The sequence below is a fragment of the Ictidomys tridecemlineatus genome, chromosome 5 (assembly GCF_052094955.1).
Source record: "Ictidomys tridecemlineatus isolate mIctTri1 chromosome 5, mIctTri1.hap1, whole genome shotgun sequence".
NCBI classification, from domain to species: domain Eukaryota; kingdom Metazoa; phylum Chordata; class Mammalia; order Rodentia; family Sciuridae; genus Ictidomys; species Ictidomys tridecemlineatus.
This window is the reverse complement of record NC_135481.1, coordinates 11,099,844-11,122,283: the sequence shown is the minus strand read 5'-3', so window position 1 is coordinate 11,122,283 and position 22,440 is coordinate 11,099,844. Positions and strand designations below refer to the sequence as shown.

The 22,440-nt window shown below is 34.6% G+C and overlaps 1 protein-coding gene across 13 annotated transcripts in view; it reads left to right on the top strand.

The window, feature by feature from the left end:
- Positions 1-22,440, top strand: part of Neo1 (neogenin 1) — a 227,141-nt gene that overhangs the window by 77,740 nt on the left and 126,961 nt on the right. For all 13 annotated transcript variants that reach the window (XM_078049332.1, XM_078049330.1, XM_078049328.1 and 10 more), the window contains exons 3-5: positions 4,784-5,059; positions 8,214-8,367; positions 16,799-16,935. In XM_078049332.1, coding sequence (XP_077905458.1) covers positions 4,784-5,059; positions 8,214-8,367; positions 16,799-16,935 — 567 coding nt within the window. The remainder of the gene's footprint in view (positions 1-4,783; positions 5,060-8,213; positions 8,368-16,798; positions 16,936-22,440) is intronic.

The following is a 22,440-nucleotide window of genomic DNA, read 5'->3' as shown; positions in this document are numbered from 1 at the left end:
TGAAAATTTATAGCACGCACGTATATATATTAAGGTGAAGAGCAGAAACTTGTAAAGGGAAGAATATTCACTCCCTTTTGGAACATCCTTATTTGAATAATGATGAAAAGTGTTAAGAGAAATTAAGAATCTAGAGAAATAAGATGTGGTTTCTAAATAAGTCATGTCTGCTTTGTAGTGAACACCAGTGTTTCTTAAGATGCATATAGTGATCCTTTAGTTGAATTCCAAATGAAGTAGTTTTTCTTAAGGGTCATGTTGTAGAAAATGGAATTTCCTGTAAATCCTGTGTTTATTCTCACTTGATGAAAAGCTGGCATGTGAGAATGGAATCTCACTGGATTGAGACAGTAGTCTCCTATCTCTTTCCCTCTTCCGAGTTATAGTTGCTGATCTCCTACTCACTCCAGAGTGTATTGCTCATTCATTCAGAGGATGATAACTCTTTTTGTCTTAGGAGTTAACTACTCAAAAGTTGAATTTGGGTATGACAAAAAGACACTGTAATTATTCCATAATCACAGATTGAAGATGCAAAAATCAGAGGAGTAAAATAAACGGCCTCTTTGGCAATTTTCCATTTTTCATTTTCCTCCTTTCTCTCAACCTTCCTTTCTCTCACCCATCTGCCATGCTTTCTCCAATGTGTATGATAAATAAACTAGCATAATGACTTCTACAGTGTCATTATGGCTAGGCTTCTGGTTATCATTTATGTTCTTAAATATTTTTTATCTGAGTTTTACTCATGACTCCTTCCTCTCAACTGTCCCCTACATCTCATTACCAAATCCAGTGAATTCTGCCTCCCAATTTTTCTGTATCATTATACTTTCTTTTTCTTGAGACAGCTCCTCAACTTCCCTTACCACAGCCTTGTATCTACTTGTCTGCCATCTCATTCTTTCTTCCTTCAATCTAGTCTCCACACTGGTCAGAGCACTTTCTCACCCTTCAGTGGTTCATTTAGATAATAACACTGTTATTATCTAAACCCTTTAACCCTTTTAAAGGCCTCATGGTTCTTTTTTCAAGCTGGTACCTATTTCTCCAGGCTAATTTCTTATCACTTTATCCCCCTTACCACTGGTGCTACCACATGACACTCAGCACAGTTTTAGCACTAGCAGTACTGAATATTTTGATCTTTATTTATTTTTTTTTCACTTATTCTCTGCCTTGACCTTTGCTCCTGGTGGTTCTATCCTCCCTCCCTCCCTCTCCCCCCCCCTCTTTTTTGGTCCGTTTTCCACCAGATTTAGCTCTCCTGTTCTTCAGGAAACATTTTTGACACAGTATCTTAGCAGACAGTTTTAATGTAATCCTTAGTACAGGGGAGGGAGGAGGAGAGGGAGGGAAGGGCAGACTTCTGTGGTCACTATAGGGTTCTGTAGGAGACTTACTTAACCCACTCTTGGCCTGGATATATCTAAAGGATGAATGGAAGTGCTTTTTAATAGTTGCATCGGATGTATTGTATTTGTGATTTATTCAGTTATTTTTTGATGAGTTGTATGTGTGTTAAAATTGTTGGATGGTATAGATAATACTGTAGTGAACTGCTTTCTGCTTTTTTGCAAATCTTCATTTCTGTAAACTAGATTACTAAAATTGGGATTGCTGGATCATAGGGCACCTTGTTTGTGTGTGGATGTTTGTCATCTCATCAAAATGTTAACTATAGAGTTACCATAAGATCCAGCAGTTTTATTCCTAAGGTATCTGTTCAAGAGAAATAAAAAGTTACATCCACACAACAATTTGCACATGACTATTCATGGCAGCATTATTCATAGTAGCACAAAAGGGGAAATAATCTAAGTGTCCATCAAGTGGTGAATGAGTTATCAGAGTCTGGTTTGTTCATACAATGGAATATTCTTCAGCAGTAAGAAGAAACGAAGTCTTAACTCATATGACATCATGGATGAACTAAAAATATTATGCTGGGTTAAAGAAGCAGGTCATAGGGCTGGGAATGTGGCTCAAGCGTTGGTGCGCTTGCCTGGCATGCGTGCGGCCCGGCTTCGATCCTCAGCACCACATACAGACAAAGATGTTGTGTCCGCCGAAAACTAAAAAGTAAATATTGAAGGATCTCTCTCTCTAAAAAAAAAAGAGAAGCAGGTCATAAAGAACCACATTCATGTGATCTCATATATAGGAGTTGTCAAGAATTGGCAAATCTATACAGATTGAAGGTAGATTAAGTCATTTTCTCAGGCTGACCTAGGGATGGTCTAGTGGTGATGAGGGATAGGGAGGGGAATAATACACGGAATGGGGAGTGAGCAAGGTTTCTTTTTGAGAATGATAAAAAAAAGGTCCTGAAATTAGATGTGAATGTTGCACACCTCTTCATGTATGAAAAATTCATTGAATTGTATACTTTAAATGTGAACTTTCTGGTATGTAAATTGTATATCAATAAGATAATTTTTAAAAATGATACTGTCAAATTACCATTCTAAAAGACTCTTTAGAGCTTTTTATATGCAAACACTCAAACTGATTCCAGCTAAGTTTAGCAAGCAGGGAAGTTTTTGAAAGAACATTAAATAGATAGTTCATAGAATTAAACATAAGGCTGCTTTTTCTCTGTGCTATTTGATTTCTCCACAACAGAAATTTCTGCTTTCCTGCCTAGAGAATACCCTGGCTGTGGGTGATATTTTGTGCCCCATGGTGGGAGAAATGAGAATATAGTCGTTGTTAATCCCTTCTTGCCAATTCTGTGTCTTAACTTTCATTCTCTTTTTTCTTCTGCAATTTCTTCTCTTGAAAGGCAGTAGGACAACTGACTTCCCTCATGTGAGTACAGGAAGCAGCAGCATTCTCTGCCTTGATATGTCAGTTGCTGGTTGCCCCATCTGCTTTTCCTATTCAGAAACTTTTTGAAATTTCTTGCCTGCCAGTTCCTCATATGTTGTTGTGGGTTTATACTTTTAAAAATTACTAATTTTTATAAGACCTCAAAAGTCCTTTTAACTTTAACAAAATAGAAGCAGTTTTTGGTTTTATTTAAGATTCCTTTTTCCCCTAACTTCATTAGATTTTGGATCTATCTTGGTCAGTCCCTTTTTTCCTGGTTTTCTTCTGGTTGCTTAAAAGTACATATTAGGATAATTTTGCCTTTATTTCATTTCTTCAAAAATCACCTTGAAATTAAAAGAGAAAAACAAGGAAAAATTGTGCCAGGGCTAGAAAACCCATACGTTGTTTATATTTGGAATGATTTACCATCATAAAACTAGAAAATCTGTAATTATTTTTCATAATTTGTTTTCTGGTCCTTAAACATTTTGCTGTGTTCAGAGCATAGGTTCCTGAGTCACTTTTTAGATATTGTTAAAACAGTAGTAGCTAGTGAGTATTTATGCAATAAGCAGTATATTATATGTAAATTATTTACGTTAGATAAATTTTAAAAATGTGACCCTCTGAAGCCTATTGTTTTTCTCGTTTTACTGATGGCAAAATTGAGGCTGAGAGACAGACGAAATAGCTTGCCAACTTTGTAACATCCATGAAAGATGGTGTTGGAATTGTATTCAGGCACGTGACTCCAGAACTGACCCTGTCTGTCTCTGCATTCTGTGGCATCTATAGAGCTCTTATGACCACAGTTTTTGGTTAACATTTTATTTGAAGTAATTTTAAACTTAAGGAATAGTTTCAAGAATAGAACAAAAAGATCTCATGTAACTTCATCCAGATTGCCCAGTTGTTAACATTTTACCACATCTGTTGTGTCATTCCCCAAGTATGTATTTTTTTCTGAACCATTAATAGTTGTAAGTTGCAGACATGTTGTCCCTGTTACCCCTACCTGAATAACATCAGTGTATGTTTGCTAAAAACAGGAACGTTTTCCTAAATAATTACAGGCATCCATCAAAATCAGAAAATTAATCTTAATACCACTTAATTTAGATTTCACAGATTGTCTCAGTAGTGTTTATTATAGTAAAAAACAAAAGCTGAAACTTTGCTGTCTTCTTTCCTGTTGATCTAGGATTACATGTGTCATTTGTATCTCTTGGACTCTTTTGGTATTACATTATTCTAGATGTAGCCAGAAGAAACTCCCTTCAATCTTGATTTGTATGTGTCTTTTTATACATACCCATTGTTATTTGAGTAGTTCTTACTGTATGTTATGAGTTTTTACCTTATAGCATAAAGGAAGGAACCCAGTTGTTCTTGTACTTTGCCTGATCTGGTCCTAGAATCAGCCATTTCTCCAAGAAGCACTGATTCCTTGTAGTGGAGAATATTATTTGGAAATAAGGATAAAGTCACCATATGTACTTATTGCTACTGGAGTGACACTGATTCTGGATCCTCTGTATGGAATATAATAATATAAATACATATGTATAAGCTGTGTGTAAAATATATGCATATTTCACAAATAGTTTTATATCTGTATATTACATATAATTCTGCATCTGTAGTTATATAAAGCTATGAGTTTATCTGATGTCTTTATTGTAGACCAATACCTTGGAATTTATTCTATCCTTGTCCTTTTCCATATTTGCAATATTTGCATCTTTTCCTACTGTGAGGAATCTTGACTACAATTATCCTTGGTACATTTAACTTATTTACTCTTTATTCCTGTATGTAGCCGGTTTCGCGATGCATGGACCTTCTTGATCCTGATGCTACCATATGTTGTGGCCACATGGACTGACTTGCTCTTGGCTCCCTTGACTAAAGTTTTAAGTAATAGTTAATTACTTTTCTCCCCCCCCCCCCATTTTCCTTTATTGTCCAGGACTTCCAAGATTTACCAGTCAACCAGAACCTTCTTCAGTTTATGCTGGGAACAGTGCAATTCTGAATTGTGAAGTTAATGCAGATTTGGTTCCATTTGTGAGGTGGGAACAGAACAGACAGCCTCTTCTTCTGGATGACAGAATTATCAAACTTCCAGGTGGAACGCTGGTTATCAGTAATGTGACTGAAGGAGATGGGGGACTATATCGCTGCATAATTGAAAGTGGTGGACCACCAAAGTACAGTGATGAAGCTGAATTGAAAGTTCTTCCAGGTATTAACTCATTATCAGAACTGATGGTTTTGTGTTTGTAAATGGATAAAAATTTTTCTATTTTTTAAAAAATAAAAACTGTTAATATGTGGTGTAATGTATTAACTATCAGTAAAAGGAGTCTCAGTTTTTTACAGGAGTAAACAAAAAATAGGCCAGAACAATCCACTCTTTGGTGAATATATTATTAAAATTATCAAGTAAAAAAGTATGTGCCATATCTAATTGAATTCTTCTTGGTTGAAGATATTTAGCCCTATGTCTTTGGTCAAGCTGCTATTTCTCCCCACAACAGAGTATGGTTATAATTAGGTCATTTTTACTTGTAAGATTTTAAGACTAACTCAGGCTAATTCATATAAAGGATGGGTAAGGTGGTAACTTAATGTGGTAGCTTTGGAGACACTAGCAAATGAGAGCTCTTGCTTCTCTATTGTGCTGCTCCCTCTTATCATGTAAACTCAGCTCCTCTTTCAGTGTTGCCTGTTTTTTTGTGTGTCTTCTCATTCTTTCTGCTCCTACTGGCTTTGCTCATAATTGGTTTTGTATGTATTTTCTCAGCTGTTCAGCTTCTCCCTTACGATTAACCTCCTCTCACTGTGGCTCATTATAGTCCCTCTACTTCCTTGATATTTCATGACCTTTCAGTTTCTATTCTCATTGCTGGGTGCCTGATCCTTTCCATAGTTCTCATTTCAGATTAAAGTTTATGAATATAATTGGGCCATCCCTACATTGTTTGGGCAGAGATTGTGGTAATATAGGACTATTTTATAGGCTTATTTTTAACCAATGGAATGCCTTACAAAGTGGAAACCTATTTTATGGGATGTGACTTTTGATGGTGTTCCCAGTGGACCTTGAACTAATGCTTTAAAATGCAGCTTGTTTCATTTTTGTTACCATCCCTGCCATTTAATTCCTGTCTCAGTGTTTCTTAATTTTTAATTATTATTTTTTGCCATATGTGGGATTGAACCCATGGCCTCATGCATGCTAGGCAAGTACACCCTGTCTCTGTCTCAGTGTATTCTCAGCAACCCCAGTTATCTTTGCTCAAAACCAGTGGTTTTCCATGTCAGTTAAAGTTCTTGGTCTGTTCAACTTTATGTAATCTTTTCACTTCCCTCCTTTGCCCCTCCCTTCCAATTCCTGATCTTCTCTCCCTTACTCTGTCATTGTAACCACCTTATGCTTATAGAAAATTCCAAATGTTTTTACTTCAGAGGTTTTCTACTTGCCATTTTCTCTGCCTGGAATCCTATTTACCTGGCTCACCCTCTTATCTCTGCTCAGATATCAGTGAACCTTCCTTAAATATTCTGATTAAATTACAGCCTTCTGTTTCCACCTCCAGTGCTTCTCCTTCCTCCTCAATTTTACTTCAGAACATATCATCATCTGACATATGTATTGTTTGTTGTCTCTCCCCCCCACCATTAGTATGTAAGGTCAAGAGTAGGGGATTTCATGTCATGTGAAGAATGGTTCCTGGCACATAGAAACCAATACATATTTGTTACAAATTTGTTTATTTGAGTCTATCAAAGTTCAGTTAAATATGTGTAAGTAAATAAATGTAGGGGGAAAATTATTGCCAAAAGCAGTGTCCTTCATTCTACTTCCTTTGAGCCCTGCTTTTTTTTGGTTGGCACTGGCAATTGAAGCCAGGGCCTAGCATATGCTAGGCGAGTATTCTACCACTTAGCTATATCTCCAGCTCTTTTTTGTTTTGAGATAGGCTGGCCTCTAAATCCTCCTACCTCAGCCTCCTGACCATTCTGTTCCTGACTTGTTTATTTGACATGGTAGATTTCTTCTTTACACCTAGCATAGCATTCAAGCAAATTCTCAGAATTTGATTCAAGAAAACAAGGTTTTCAGTGTCAAAGGATGAGACCATTACTCGATATCTAAAGCAAAAACAGTGCTGAATATTTTGCTGACTGATGTCTATGAGAGCTTTGCTTGTCAGACAGTCTTCTCAAGAAAAGCTGATTGCTGATCTTCTATAGTTTGTTTGTTTGTTTTGGTTTTTTGTTGTTGTTGAAGGCATTGTTTTGGTTTGTATATATATAAAGAGGCAGAGGCAGGTTACAGCAGTGAATGACTTTGTCCTTGATTGATTGACTTTTAAAGCCCAGGATTATCCCTTATTGGTTGGCTTTCAGAGGCACATTCACTGAAGTGAGGTGTCATTAATCTGTTAGGCAGTGGTTACTTGTTACCATGACTAAAGAACCATAATTAATGGACTGGACAAGTTTAAAACCATTTCTGGTAGTTGTTACCATGGCCCATAGAACACCTTTTCCTAAGTGTGGTGACATGACTTATATCCCTCTGCCTCAGAATGGTCTTTTTTTCCACTCAAAATTAACATTAAGTTAATATCACCCTATTAAATAAAGAACTTTATCTTTTACCCACAGGAGTATAGCCTTTTCACATTTCCATAAGAGGTCAGCTCTATAAAATGAACACATTAATTCTTTATCTGAATAAAGGATACACAAATACAGTAGTAACTTTAGTTTGCTGCATTACAAAATCAAGGATTGACGGACTAAGTGAGCAAGTTAATGAGATGAAATACAGAAAGATTTTCAGAAATAATAAATCCAGGGAAGGACAGGAAACCTCTCATATCCCTATGAGTAGGAGAGAATTTCAAGAGTCCTGAACTTGTTCATTTTCTCTACTGTTTGAACCACTCGTGACATTAATGTTGTAAAATAAAGAGGATCCATGTCAAATCTCCCTTGTTTGACCAGTAAGTAAATTTAATCTAAAGGCAGAAACTATAACTGTTTTGCTTTAAGATCCCTAAACAGCCTATCACAATGCTTTGCATATAGAAATTATTTGATAAATGTTTGCTATTTTAAATGGATTTTTTCTTTTTTTCAGTTGTCGATAAATGCAATACTTTTTTAAAAATTTTATGTGATGTTGAGGATCAAGCCTAATGCCTCACGTATGTGAGGCAAGTGCTACACCACTGAGTCACAACCCCAGCCCTAAATGTAATTTTCTTGTATCGCTTTTGCTTAAAATATTTTGTCATAAAAAGCCCCACAAGACTGAATAGGAGTTAGACATTCCTTATGACTAACTGATAAAGTGCTTTGTCTTTTATTTAAATTCTTTTTAGATCCCGAGGAAACACTCAACTTGGTATTTTTGAAACAACCTTCTTCCTTAGTCAGAGTCATTGGTCAGAGCACAGTGTTGCCATGTGTTGCTTCAGGACTTCCTGCACCAGCCATGAGATGGATGAAAAATGAGGAGACACTTGACACAGAAGGGTAAATGTTGTCTGCCTGAAAGCCTTTTTCCGTCTGAGCTTGAGACCATCTCATCCTTTTTGGAACTATTGTTAATAAAAAATGATTACTTTATTTAAACACATTATAATGCTCATATGTCATCCTTGAAATGTGTTCATGTGCTGAATATTATTATGATATTTAAAGAAAAAATATGCTTTCAAAATATTAAAGGATAATCATTCCATTTGTTCTTTCTGAAACTTTGATATACTTAACTTACAGCTTTGGGGTTTCCTTCCCTAAATTGTTGCAAGAACTTGTAGTCTCAACTAGCCTGAGTCTTCTCTTTCATTTTTATCATTTTAAAAAATCTTTTTTCCTTTCTCAAATAGTGTAAGCAAATGGATTCTTCAACCTTTGCTTTTGCCTTTTGAAATCATACTAGCTCTGCTCTATTCACAAATTCTGCATCTTCCACAAAAGCCTTCTCTCTTAACACGACCCATCCTATCCTCTGTCTCCTTTCCCGCCTCATTTTTTTCCTTATGTAATGAGTACTTTACTCAATTGAATTGTCTCTCATATGAGAACTGGTGTGATAGTGATGATAGCAGTAGTCAGGCATGTTTTCAAAACAGACCTGTCCTGTACATTATAGGATATATACTCACATCTCTGATTTCTACCCAATAGATGCTAAAAGCACTTCCAGTTGTGATGACTAAAAATGTCTCCAGTTTTTAGATGTTCTTTGCTTGAGGGTAGGGGACAAAATCACTCCCAGTTGAGGACCACTCTATTGGAGCAGTGCTATTCAATGAAAATATAATATAAACCACATATGTAAATTAAAGTTTTCTGGTAGCCACACTAAAAAAGTAAGAAGTATGCAGGCTGGGGCCGTAGGTCAGTGGTAGAGTGTTTGCCTTGCATGTGTGAGGCACTGAGTTCTATCATCAGCACCACATAAAAATAAATAAATATATTGTGTCCATCTACGGCTAAAAAAGTATTTAAAAAAATAAGAAGTATGTGTGCACTACTAAATATACTAATATTTTATATGGTGTGCTGCTTAGAAAATAATTTAGACCGCTTTAGTTTGTACATTAAAATGAAATAAGATAAACTAGTTCTTCAATCATACTGCCCACATTTCAAGTCTTACAGGTCTCATGTGGTTAGTGGCCATAAATTTGAGTTTCCTACTTGAGTTATTCATAGTGAACCGACAATCTTAATTTGTGCATCTCAGTAGCCAAGACATGTTGTTGGGAATGAAGTTTCCACTGTTCAGCTCCACTAAAATTTGGTAGACCAAGGCTGGTGAAGAAAAGCAGGTTTATTAAAACAGGCGTTGAGGAAGAGAGAGGAGATCTTTTTCTGTTGCAAATCTCTGTCTTCAAGGGCTCTGGGACCCTAAGAGAAGAGGAGGTTCAGTTGGACAAAGGGCAGGAAATTCTCTCTCTCTCTCTCTCTCTCTCTCTCTCTCTCTCTCTCTCACACACACACACACACACACACACACACACTTGAGCTGTACTAGTCAGAAATATGTATCAGTTTCAGTTCCTTGATACCTCCGTGGGCCAGGGGATAGCCTTTTAATTTTCATTCTGAGGTGGAGAAAAGTCCACATGAAGAAAGTGGTCATCAGGAAGTTGTATTTAATTTTAAAGAGGCTCTATTTCAAATATGGAAAGGAATATTTATTCAGTCAGCTAGGTGATCGGCCTTCAGTGATTACTGGGGATGATGAATCAGATTGTTCCTCACATATTCATTAGCAGAACTAATGGTATTATCCCCAATATTGCCTGATTTCTTCCTCATCATTCATCCATTCACCCACCACTTTGCCCATGTTTTGCTTTTTCCTTTCTTCCTGTTTTTCTTCCTATCTAAATATGAGGTGAAGAACTTATAAGACTTCAAAGAAATTTCTTTTAAACTTTTGCTAACTACAACATAGAGAATCTTGAAATAGAGGAGAAAAATATTTCAAGCTCTTAGAGCATGAGTTTTAATTGAAGGGCTGGGATTGTAGCTCAGTGGTAGAGTGCTTGCCTAGCATGAGCGAGGTACTAGGTTGATCCTCCACACCATATAAAAAACAAATGCATAAAAAATAAAGGTTAAATTCTTAAAAAAAATTTAATTGACCACATGTTAAAATACCAGGGGTAAGAAACCGGAATAGATTTATTTTAAAACTTGTACATTTTATCATTATAGAAGGACATTCTGAAGATCTAAATAAATTTTTTCATATAAAAAGTGAGAATTTCAGGCTAGGATTGTGGCTCAGTCGTAGAGCGCTTGCCTAACATGTGTGAGGCACTGGGTTAGATTCTCGGCACCACATTAAATAAATAAATTAATTAAATAAAAATATTGTGTCCAACTACAACTAAAAAAAATTTTTAAAAAGTGATAATTTCTATGATTATCATCGGTTCAACATTATTCACAAATAATTATTAAATGCTGAATATATCAGGTACCATAATAGGTACTAAAAATAGAGTGGTGGACCAAACACATAATTGATAGTCCTGTAACTGTTAAGAAGATTGAATTTGTAATTTCAAAACTTCTGAAAAAGAAATCTCAAGACCCAGATGGTTTCACTCAAGAATCCTATCAATATTTTAAAAAGAATTAACTCCAATTCTATACAGTCTGTCCAGAAAATTGAAAAGAAAGAGTTGAAATTAATATTATCCTGATACCAAAATTAAAGACAATATCAAAAATAAACTTTAGACCTCCTAGGAATATAGACACAAAAATTCTTAACAAAATATTAGCAATAGAATTCATTGATACATAAAAAGTACTTATATGCCATGACCAAATGGAGTTTATTCTAGGGATGAAAGGTTAAGTATTCTAAAATCAACCATTGTAATCCACCATACTATCAGGCTAAAGGAAAAACCAACTTTTCATGATAAAGCATTTGACAAAATTGAACATGCGTTCTTGTTTTTCAAGATCCCAGAAAAATAACTTAGTTGAAAAATCCTACATCAGATATTATACTTGATGATAAAAGGCTAGAACCTTCCCTCCTAAGAACAGGAACAAGTTAAAGAAATCCATTGTCATAGTGTTGGAAGTTCTAGCCAATTCAATAAGACAAGAAAAAGGAAAGGCATAGAGATCAGAAAGGGAAAAAAATAAAACAATTTTTGTTTGTAGATAGTATGTTTGTCTGTATCCCAAGAAACCTACCAAAAACAAAACAAAATAAAAACCCAAAAACCCTTTAGAATTAATCGAGTTCACAGGATATAAGATAAATTTAAAAATTAATTGTTTTTCTATATATTAGGAGTGAACATCTGAACACCAAAATTGCAAATATAGTACCATTTGCATTCACCCACAAGAATTGAAATAGATGTAAATTTAACAGAACTTGTGTAGGAATTATTGCTAAAAACCACAAAATATTATTGAAAGAAATCCAAGACCTAAATAAATGGAGAGACATACTGTGTCAAGGATTAGAAGACTCAGCATAGTAAGGATGTCAGTTTTCTTCAAATTGAACCAGGTGTAATGGCACACACCTGTAATCCCCATGATTTGGGAAATTGAGGTGGGATTGCAAGTTTGAGGTCAATCTGGGCAACCTAGACTTTGTCTCAAAATAAAAAGGGCTGGGGATGTAGCTTGGTGCAAATTTTCTTCAAACCGAAATACAACTTAATTCAATTCTCATCAAAATCTTGGTAAGATTTTCTTATAAACAAGATTATTCTAAAATTTATATGGAAAGGGAAGAACTAGAATAGTAAGAACAATTTTTAAAAAGTGAGGAAAATAAATCTGTTTGATTTCAAGACTTATTACACTGCTACAGTAATCAAGAGGTATGGAACTGTTGGAATATCAACACAAAGGTTAATGCAACAGAATAGAGAACCCAGGCATAAACCCACAGAGATATGTCCAACTGATTTGCAAGGTGCAACCGTGATTCACTGAAGGAAAGATATCCTTTTCAGTGAATACTCCTACATTTATACATAGATAAAAATATGAGTCTTAAGTCTCAGATTTCATATAGGAATTAATTTAAAATGGATCACAGACCTAAGTATAAAACAAAAATTTAGAAAACCCATACATAATTAGGATCTAGGACTGGGCAAAAGGGTTTTAGGCCTCATGCCAAAAGCACCATCCATATGAGAAAAATTTGACGAATTGAATGTCATCAAAATTAAAAAAGTTTTTGCTCCATAAAAGACCCCATTAAGAGGATGAAAAGATAAGCTGCAAGGTAGAAGAAAATATTTAGAAACCACATACCCAACAAAGGACTAGTATCTAGAATATATATAAAGATCTCTCAAAAACTCAAGAGTAAAAAGCATGTAATCCAGTTTGTACATGGGCAAAAGACATGGAGACCTGTTTTGCAAACAGAATTACACTTGGCAAATTTAAGAAAAGTGTTTTGACATTATTAGCTATTAGGTAAATGCAAATTAAAACCACCATGAGATATCACTACATTCCTTCCAGAAAAGCTTAAAAAAAAAAAGTGGCAATACTGAATTCTGGCAAGGATATAGAGAAATGGGATGGATCATTCTGACATTGCTTGTTTGGAATGTAAAATGGTACAGGCATTGTGGAAAAATGTTTGGCCATTTTTTATAAAACTTCCACATAACCTAGCAATTGCATTCTCAAGTTCTTGGGCATTTATCTCATAGAAATGAACTTACATTCACACAAAAACGTGCACAAGTGTTTTAATACCTGTCTTTCATTAAGTGAATAGTTAAACAAATCATAGTAGATCCATAGCATGTACTAAGCAATAAAAGGAACAAAATATTGATCAGTCTCCAGAGAATTATACTAAGTAAAAAAAGAGAGTTTATAAAGATTACATACTATACAATCCTATTTATAAAGTTGGTTTTTTGTTTTTTTTTGGTGTGTGTGTGTGTGTTTGGCAGTACAAAGCTTGAACCCAGGGGGATTCTACCTATGAACTATATCCCCACCCCTTTTTATTTTGAGACAGGGTCTTGGCTGGCCTGGGATTTGAGATCCTCAGGCCTCAGCCTCCTTGAGTAGCTAGCATTAGAAGTGTGTGCCTGTGCACCTGGATATGTACCATTCTTAAAATGGCAAAACTACAAAACTGGAAATCATGATTAGCAGCTGCCAATGGCTGATCAGAAGATGAGAATGGGAGAGAAGTTATGTATGAGTTTTAAAAGGTATAATGGTTATGGAAATATTCTGTGTCCTGATGGTATCCTGATAGTGATATTGTGCTCTGGTTTTACAAGATGCTACCATGGGTCTGGGATAAAGATAAAGCATATGTGAAACCTCTTTGTATTACTTATAAGAGTTACATGTGAGATTGTATTTACTTCAGAAGAAAAGTTTAATGAAAGTAAGCCAATGAGAGAGTAAATTTTGGGCCAGAGGAATATCTATAAGCCTTAGTTTTCCTCTACCATCCTTTCCTGCTGTAGTGTCTCAGAAGTCTTATTATGCCCTAGACCTTGCTACTTCCTATCTTCTCCAGTGCCTTCAAGAATCCCCCCCCCTTTTTTTCTTTTGGACACAATACCTTTATTTATTATTTTGTTTTTATGTGGTGCTGAGGATCGAACCCAATGCCTCACACATGCTAGGTAAGTGCTCTACCACTGAGCTGCAATCCCTTTTTTGACATTTTCCCCTCTCTGTTAGCTCCTTCTCTTTTGCCTATTAAACTTTCACTCAAATAACTATAACAAACAAAAAAACTAAATAAAGCTAGCACTATTTCTCTTTGCTTCTCTTTCACACTTTTGTAACCTTAGGAATCTTCTCTGGCATTTGTTTCTTCCTCAGCTTCAATATCCAGTCCATTTGCAAGATTTGTCATTTTACTTCTTCGGTATCTCTGCAATACAACCATTCAGTTACTAGGTATTCTTAGCTATTGTCACTTCAGTTGCTGCAGTAGCCTCCTGTTCTTGCCACATGTAATCTTGCCTCATTCTAAATATATCTTCACACTCCTGCCAGAGGAGTCTTTCAAAGTTCATCATATGACCACCAACTCCTAACCCACTTTTAAACATTTTTTAATGGATTTATATTGTTCAAGATTAAGGACACAGATTCTTAAAACGGCTTTATTTCTGTCAAGCTAGCAATTATTTGTTAAATGAATCAGTCTCTCTCCTTACCTTTATCATCATTCAAGAGTAAGTCAGTACTTTGGGCCTTCTTGTTACTGCTATAGTTAGTTGTTTGTTTTTCAGTTCTGAGTTGTTGCAATAACTTCATGACCAAACTTCAGATTCTAGTCTTTTTCTATTCCCTCTGTTTCTTCACAAAATCTGATGATGCCATTCATTTTCTTAAAAGCCTCCCTCCCCTGCTTCCACTTTGGTAGGGGAAAGTCTCCTTAGCATACCAAGCTCTTGCATATTGACCAAAAGCTGCTTAGGGACATACACAGCCCTCATTTTCAGCTACACTGAACTTGAGTCCCTTTGCCACACATACTTTTTCACGTATTCTTCCTTTTGTCTGAATATTAGAATATTGGAGTTCTAAAGACTTGGTTGTTTACTCTGAGTCATCAACATGTTAAATGAATTCTACCATCCAAATGGATATTCTTCCCAGTCTTCTTTTAAAAAGAGTAAAGTCGAGCTGGGGATGTGGCTCAAGCGGTAGTGCGCTCACCTGGCATGCGTGTGGCCTGGGTTCGATCCTCAGCACCACATATGAACAAAGATGTTGTATCTGCCGAAAACTAAAAAATAAATATTAAAAAATTTTTTAAAAAATAAATAAATAAAAAGTAAAATCAATACCATTTAGAAAGATTGAATACTACTGTACTTGTACTCACCAATGCCAAGTATCCTGCATAGCAAATATCAGGAATAATTTTTAGTATAATTATTAGATAAACTGTCTTGCTTCTGAAAATGCTATATCAATTTGTGTTTCAAATTATGTGCATTTTAGATAGATATTATATATATATTGTAGATTTCTCATTTGGGAACATTGAGTGTAAAATGCAGGATCTTAATTTTTGCAAAATTTTCTTATTTAATGAAGCACTAAATCCTGTCGTCTTTTTTTCCTGGACATTCTTGCTCCATTCCATTGTATCTTCTTTATTTCATCACATAAAGTTGGGATTTATGGGTGTAATTAAGACCTTTCAGATAGGAATATCACTTGATAAAGTTTAATCATTGCCTTCTAGAGTAGTCTTTCTTGGAGAAGTCATCAAACCTGAATCTGGATTTCAGTTTTTCAGGCCCAGACACTCAATGTCGTTTATTAGATTCAGAAAGACCATTACCTATACTTAGAACATTCTGAGATTTAAGCCAGAATAGAGCTTTCTTTACTTTAAACGAGAAGAATAAATGTAGTAAGGACTAAATAGTTATTTCCTCTGATTTTCCTCCATAAGAAATTTTGCATGAAAAGTCAAATAATAATAATATTTTTTTTCTTGGAAATACATACAGATAGAAGTATAACAATACTAAGATTTGGAAAGAATCTAGCCTATAAAATCATTTTAGACTGTTTAAAATTAAAATATATTTATTATGTGTTTGATACTATATTTTGTATTTATGCCATCTATAAAAATAACAGAGTGGCAGCTTTTTTTTATCCACTTGTAGAATTAATTACATTCCTTGCTTTATGTCAGGTGCCTTTGTAGGTTTGATTTAGTTTACAAATTTACTTTATAAATTTTTTAAAATTTTTATTCTTTTTAGTTACACACATGGTCTTTATAAAAATTTGATGAAACAATTGACTTGTAATTTCTTCCTTGATGTTACAGGATTTAGTTTTTCTTGGTCATTACCAACAAATATCCTTGTTGGTAATGGCGTGATGATGGCTGATTTGTACACAATACCAGACCTACTCTCTAGCAGCTGTAATGTCTTTTTCTTCCCACCTTCCCTCTCCTTTTCTATCCAAGCCACGGTAGGAAATTTTCAGTGGGTACTGTCATCCCAGTATTTACTATTTCTGATCTGACATTATGTAGTCTTTCTTTTCTTTTCTTTATTCTTATCTGCTATCATGGCGTAACTGGTGGTCAATCTCAGATTGATTCCAAACTTCAGAATTAAATAATTTCTAAAATACTGGCTGGAGTTGGGAGGCAGGATGGTGAAGTGGAATAAAAGTGATATTCCTTTGATACCTAGAAGTGTCAGAAATAATTCAATGTAACATTTGATTTGTATTTATGATGTTTATGCATATAAAATTGTGAGCAAGACAAATTGGAATTAAATTCTAATAATTTTATGGTAGTTTAAATTTGTGACCATATTTATAATAATACTGTTTTCTCCTAAGTGTTTTTCCTATTTTATATGCAGAGTTTCTTAGGTATTATTTCCCTCATACTAAAATGTATCCTTGTTTTTTTATGCAGCTCTGAAAGATTGGTCTTGCTGGCAGGTGGTAGTCTGGAAATCAGTGATATCACTGAGGATGATGCTGGGACTTATTTTTGTATAGCTGATAATGGAAATGAAACAATTGAAGCTCAAGCAGAGCTTACAGTGCAAGGTATGTAAATATTTACCGCATAAATAAAAATATCCTGTGTCTGCTACTTGTTTTAACATTAAAATAGTTGTGGAAGAAGCAATACAGCATCAGAGTTAAAATTCCAACTTTTAGGGTTGGGGTTGTGGCTCAGCTGAAGAGCGCTCACCTAGCACGTGTAAGACCCTAGGTTTGATCCTTAGCACCACATAAAAATAAATAAATAAATAAAGGTATTATGTCTAACTATCAGTCCATACTAATTTTTAAAAAATCCCAACTTTTAGACCTGTATCCTTGAGATCAAATTCTGGGTCTTGTATTTCCTAATAACTATATTAATAGATTTACCTAATCTATCTGAACTTCATTTCCCACATCTGTAAAGTGGAGATAATAAGAATACCTACCTCATTGATTATTAAGAACTACTCCTTGAAAAATTCCCAAAATAGTGACTAGAATATAAGAACTCAAAGCTAATTATTGATTTTTTTTTTTATTGTAATGGTAATAGTATAAGGAAGGACAGTGTGATCTGGGGCATCTGGAAGGTTTTGTTTGCTTTTCTTGTCTCAGTATACTTTTTCACAAGGCATCTGTTCTCTGATCCAGAACATGTCTCTCTTCAGCATTCCCACTCCCTTCCTTTGGGTAAATAGATTGTATAGGAAAGAGCGTGTCATACTTTGTACATGAGGTGTCCCCCAAAGCTCCTGTTAATGCAGGAATATTCAGAGGTAAAGTGATTGAATTATGAAAGCTATGACCTATCAGTCCATACGAATTTAAATGGATTGACTGGGTGGTAACTATAGACAGGTAGAGCATGGCTGGAGGAGATTGGTCACTGGGGGTGTATCTTAGAAGGTGCATCTTCCCTGTAGTCCCTTGTCTCTTCCCTTGACCTCTCTCTTATCTGCTTTCCTCCTTGGGGCCCTTCCCCCATAATGTGCTCCCTCATCTTGGGCCCAGAGCAGTGGAGTTGGCTGTCTTTGGCCTGAGACCTCTAAAACCATGAACCCCAAATAAACTTTTTCTCCTCTAAATTGCTCGTTTGATGTTTTGGTCACAATGACAAAAAAAGCTCACTAAAACAGAATGCAAAGTACTTTTCTGTGTAATTTGGTTTGATGATTTGATGTTTTATTTTGGTCTGTTCAGCTAATGCTGATCATTGCTGCAAGAATAGTTAGTAGTTCTTTTCTTTCTCTTATATACTTGTCTTCCCCCTTATATGTTCTTTGATTTAGCAGTCAGGGAAAATAATGACACATACTTATAGTTTCTTATTTTCATCTCTCCTGTCATTCCACTATGTGGAAATTACCCTTAAAAGAATATTTGCTCTCTCTCCTATGATTTGTCTGAGCATCATTTCAGAAATTCTTAGGATCTTCTTCATTAATTTTAGAGAAATCCATCACTGCTTGAATATATAAAGATACAGGCTATCTTGTATTATCTTTTATCAACTTGTCCCAGATTATATTGCATTTGGTAGAATACACTGCAATTTGTATTTAGGAGTTGTTAGCCACCCCTTAGTTTCTATTTTACATGAAAGTTTGTTTATCTTGGTACATTTTGTGGGTTTCAGACATGGATGTAGAGTACATACATTCCTCCTCCCAGTAGTCACTAGGAGATTCAAATATTTGGGAAAATAGAATAAAAGATAATGACAAGAGCAAAAGTTAATGAAATTAAAAAAGAATTAATACAATGTCAGCAAAGCCAAAGTTGAGTCTATGTAAAGAATAGCAACATTGATTAACCTCCGGCAAGACTTACACAATTTGGCAAAGGTCTTTATCTGCGTCAGTGGTTGGCAACTTACAGTTTAATGGATCATATCTTTCTGACTGCTTTTTTTTTGTGTAGACTATAAGCTAAAAGTAGTTCTTAAACATTTTTAAATGGTTGAAAAATACCAGAAGAATAACATATTGTGATACATGAGCATGTTGTGATACATGAAAATTTTATGAGACTCAGATTTTATTGTTCATAAATAAAGTTTTATTGAAACACACTACAATCATTTATGTATTAGATAAGGACACTTTCATGTTGTAACACAGAGAATTGAATAGAGACCCTTTGGCTTACTAAGCCTTAAGTATTTACTCTCTGGTCCTTAACAGAAAGATTTGTAACTCCAGATATAATCTTGAACTTCTGCAGGCTAGTAAGGTAAACAAAGACTAATAAAAAGTGGACGAAAGACTGGGGTAGTTACCTCACAGAACATCTCCAGGTAACTACTAAATATTTTAAAAAGTGGTTTTATCATTAGTCTTTAGAGAAATGCAAATAAAAACCATGCAATATCATTATTCTCCACTAAAAAGACCAATAATATTAGATGTTAGTTAGGAAGAGAAACATGGGGATCTCTAATGAATTGCTGAAAGTAGTATACACTGATATAATCACTTTAAATTACTGTTTTGTAGAATCTGTTAAAGTTGCATACAAAAATATCTCATGAAACGAGTATTTCTATATTTATCAGTATATACATTAAAAACACTAAATAAAGTCCTTAATCAGCTGTATTCACAGTAAATCAAAACTGGGACTAATTTAAATGTCCCCTCAAAATTCAAACATCAAATGAGTAAACAATATTCCAGTCATACAGTGGCATATTATTTGCAATGAAAGTTGACAGACAGCTACTACATTTGACAAGAGTAAATCTCACAAACACCCTTGAAAGAAAGAAGCCAGATACAAGAATACATACTATATAAGTTTGTTTTATAAAGTTCAAAAACTTATGTATATTCTTAGAAGTCAGGACAGTGATTACTCTTGGAGAAGGACAGTTATGACTGAATGTACAGCCAGACTTCTGGTGTACTAATGTTTTCTTTCTATACTTTCTGAAGTGAAATCTGTACAGCTCAAGCTCTGCTCTTCATATATGCCATGTAAGGCCTTCTCTCCATTTTTTCAAAGAGAGAATTCATTATGTTAAAAACATATTTGGAAAATTTTGTTTTGAGCCTATCCCATAACTGAAAGGTCCCCTCCGCCACTACCCCCAATAGGGAAAGTAGTTTATGAGAAATAATTGGAGATATATAAATATACTGTCTGACTTCTGTTATTTTTTTAAGAAGTTATAGTTCCAGGAAATGCCATAGTGAGTGTTAATGCAGAAAAGGTTATAAGTTCATTCTTCATCTGTTAAATATTTCAAATGTATTATCTTATCATTAACTCCTGGGATTTCTGCACATGCTGTGACGTGAATTAGCCTGTTGTGTATTTCCTGTCATCTCAGATTGTTGATAACAGTTAAAATGGGTGATGAATTGTTTCGTCTTTTTTTTTAAAGCAGGAATTTTTCCTTTTCTATTAATATAGTTGTATTAGTCTGTGATCTACATCTCCCATCCTCCATCCAAAAAGAAAAATTTCCATTCATGTTTTTATGGAAAAAATTGATAAATTCTAAATTGGCTGCCCTTTTGACATTGTCTTTACTTCTAACTAATTTATAACATTTTAAACTTCATCGTCTTTTTTCTACTCATTTCTAGCCACATTAAGACATTGGTTTCCTTTTTTTTCTCCCAGTCTTCTTTATGATAATCAATCATAACATCCACCTGCCTTTCATTGAACTCTCCACACTTTTGGCTTCAGGATAAAAAGCAAATTCCTTATAACATATATATACATTCAGAACCTCCATAGTCAATGTTGAAAAAGTTGTTTACTAGGGAGTCACCACAGAGTAGTGGTTAAGAGCAGTATCTACCCAGTGTGCCTGGAGGCCAATTTAAACTCTGGATACTGAGCTATATGAACTTGGCCAGATTATTTAACTTAACCTGTGTTTTAGTTTAGTTTTTTTTTTAACCAGTTAAATGGGTTCTTAAAAGGATTAAGCAAATTCCTGGCACTTTCTGTATAAATCTGGGATGAATAGCAGTTATCTTCACTAAACTGCATGTAGGTTTTCCAGTGTACTATACTCTTTGACAACAGTGTTCTCTCACCCTCATCTACATTTTCCCAATAGGCCTTCAAGGTCAGTTTACCTAACCGCTTCCCCACCCAAGATTTTGTTAACCAAAACAAAAGTTTCTTCATCCTCAGCCACATAATTAGTATCTTAAAATGACTCTTTACCAGTAGTACCTTTTACTTATTAGTTAGTATGCATGTTCCTTCTACTAGACTGGGGTCTTTATCAATCATTTTCATCATATACTAGTAACAAATAATTGTTGAATGAATGAGTAAAACTTTGTAATGAAATTGCTAAATATGGAAGCTGGAGTGATTTGTTTATGGTTATTTTTTTATTTATGTTTTTCTTTGTACTTTGTTTTTCATTGACTTTCAGTGTATAAGTAACTGAGATTTTAAGGAAAAAAAATAAGAAATTGGGATTTAAAAAAATCTTCTGAAAGGTTTTCCCAGAGGCAGTTGGAACATTACCCTTACTTAAATAATTGAGGTCGTAATCCTCATTTTCATGTCATAAATGTTCATAAACAGTGCTTGATCAATTTTATTCTAATTTTTGACTTTTTAAGGCCTTTCATAAGGCAACATGATTTTTTAATTTTTCCAAAAAATAATGAAGCCAAGGCCTGGGAGGTGTATTTCAGTGGTAGAGCACTTGTGTCACAATGCCAGGAGACCCTGAGTTCAATCCCCAATACTGCAAAAATAGAACCAAACCTGAAACCATTAAAAATGAACTTTCCTCCATCTCTGCTGCTTAAAACCCTCTTACCTTTATTTGCTATCCCAATTCAAGTCTCTGTGCATTGAATCCCTTCATCTTTAATTCCACCTCTATGAGATGCTCCACTGGTTTGAGTGGATAACATTGTTTGATGTTTTTCCTTTTATTTCTCTGTCCAGTTAATTTTTTCTTCATGGGAATCTTTTATTCTGCTTGCTCATTGAAATATTGGTGTTCTACAAAGGTCTGTCTTCATTCTAACAGTCTTCACACTATTAGATCATGATTTCGTGTATGACTCATGTAAAAATAACCCATAGGTTCCCAGACTATATTCTTTGCTGAGCTTCAGACATTCCTATTGACCATAGGTATCTCAAACTTCACATATCCAAAATTGAATTTAACACTTTTCCTTCAGAATCTTTCTCTTCTGATTTTCTGTCTTTCAGTGGTGTCTTTGCTTATGTATTTACCTGTGCTAGAAACACTAGACTCATTCTCTTTTTCTAAAATTTTAACAATATATTATATTTCATCCATTATATCTAAAATATTATTTCAGTTTGCAATCAATATAAAATTATTAAGATTTTTATTTCTAATTTATGTCTTGGAAACACAATATGTATTTTACAGAGTATAATCAAATTTGGACTAGTCACATTTGAAGTCTTTTTTAAAAAATTTAATTGATTTTATTTTTTTAAATACACAACAGTTGAATGCTTTACAATTCTTATTACATATAGAGCACAATTTTTCATATCCTTGTATACAAAGTATTTTCACGCCAATTCGTGTCTTTATAC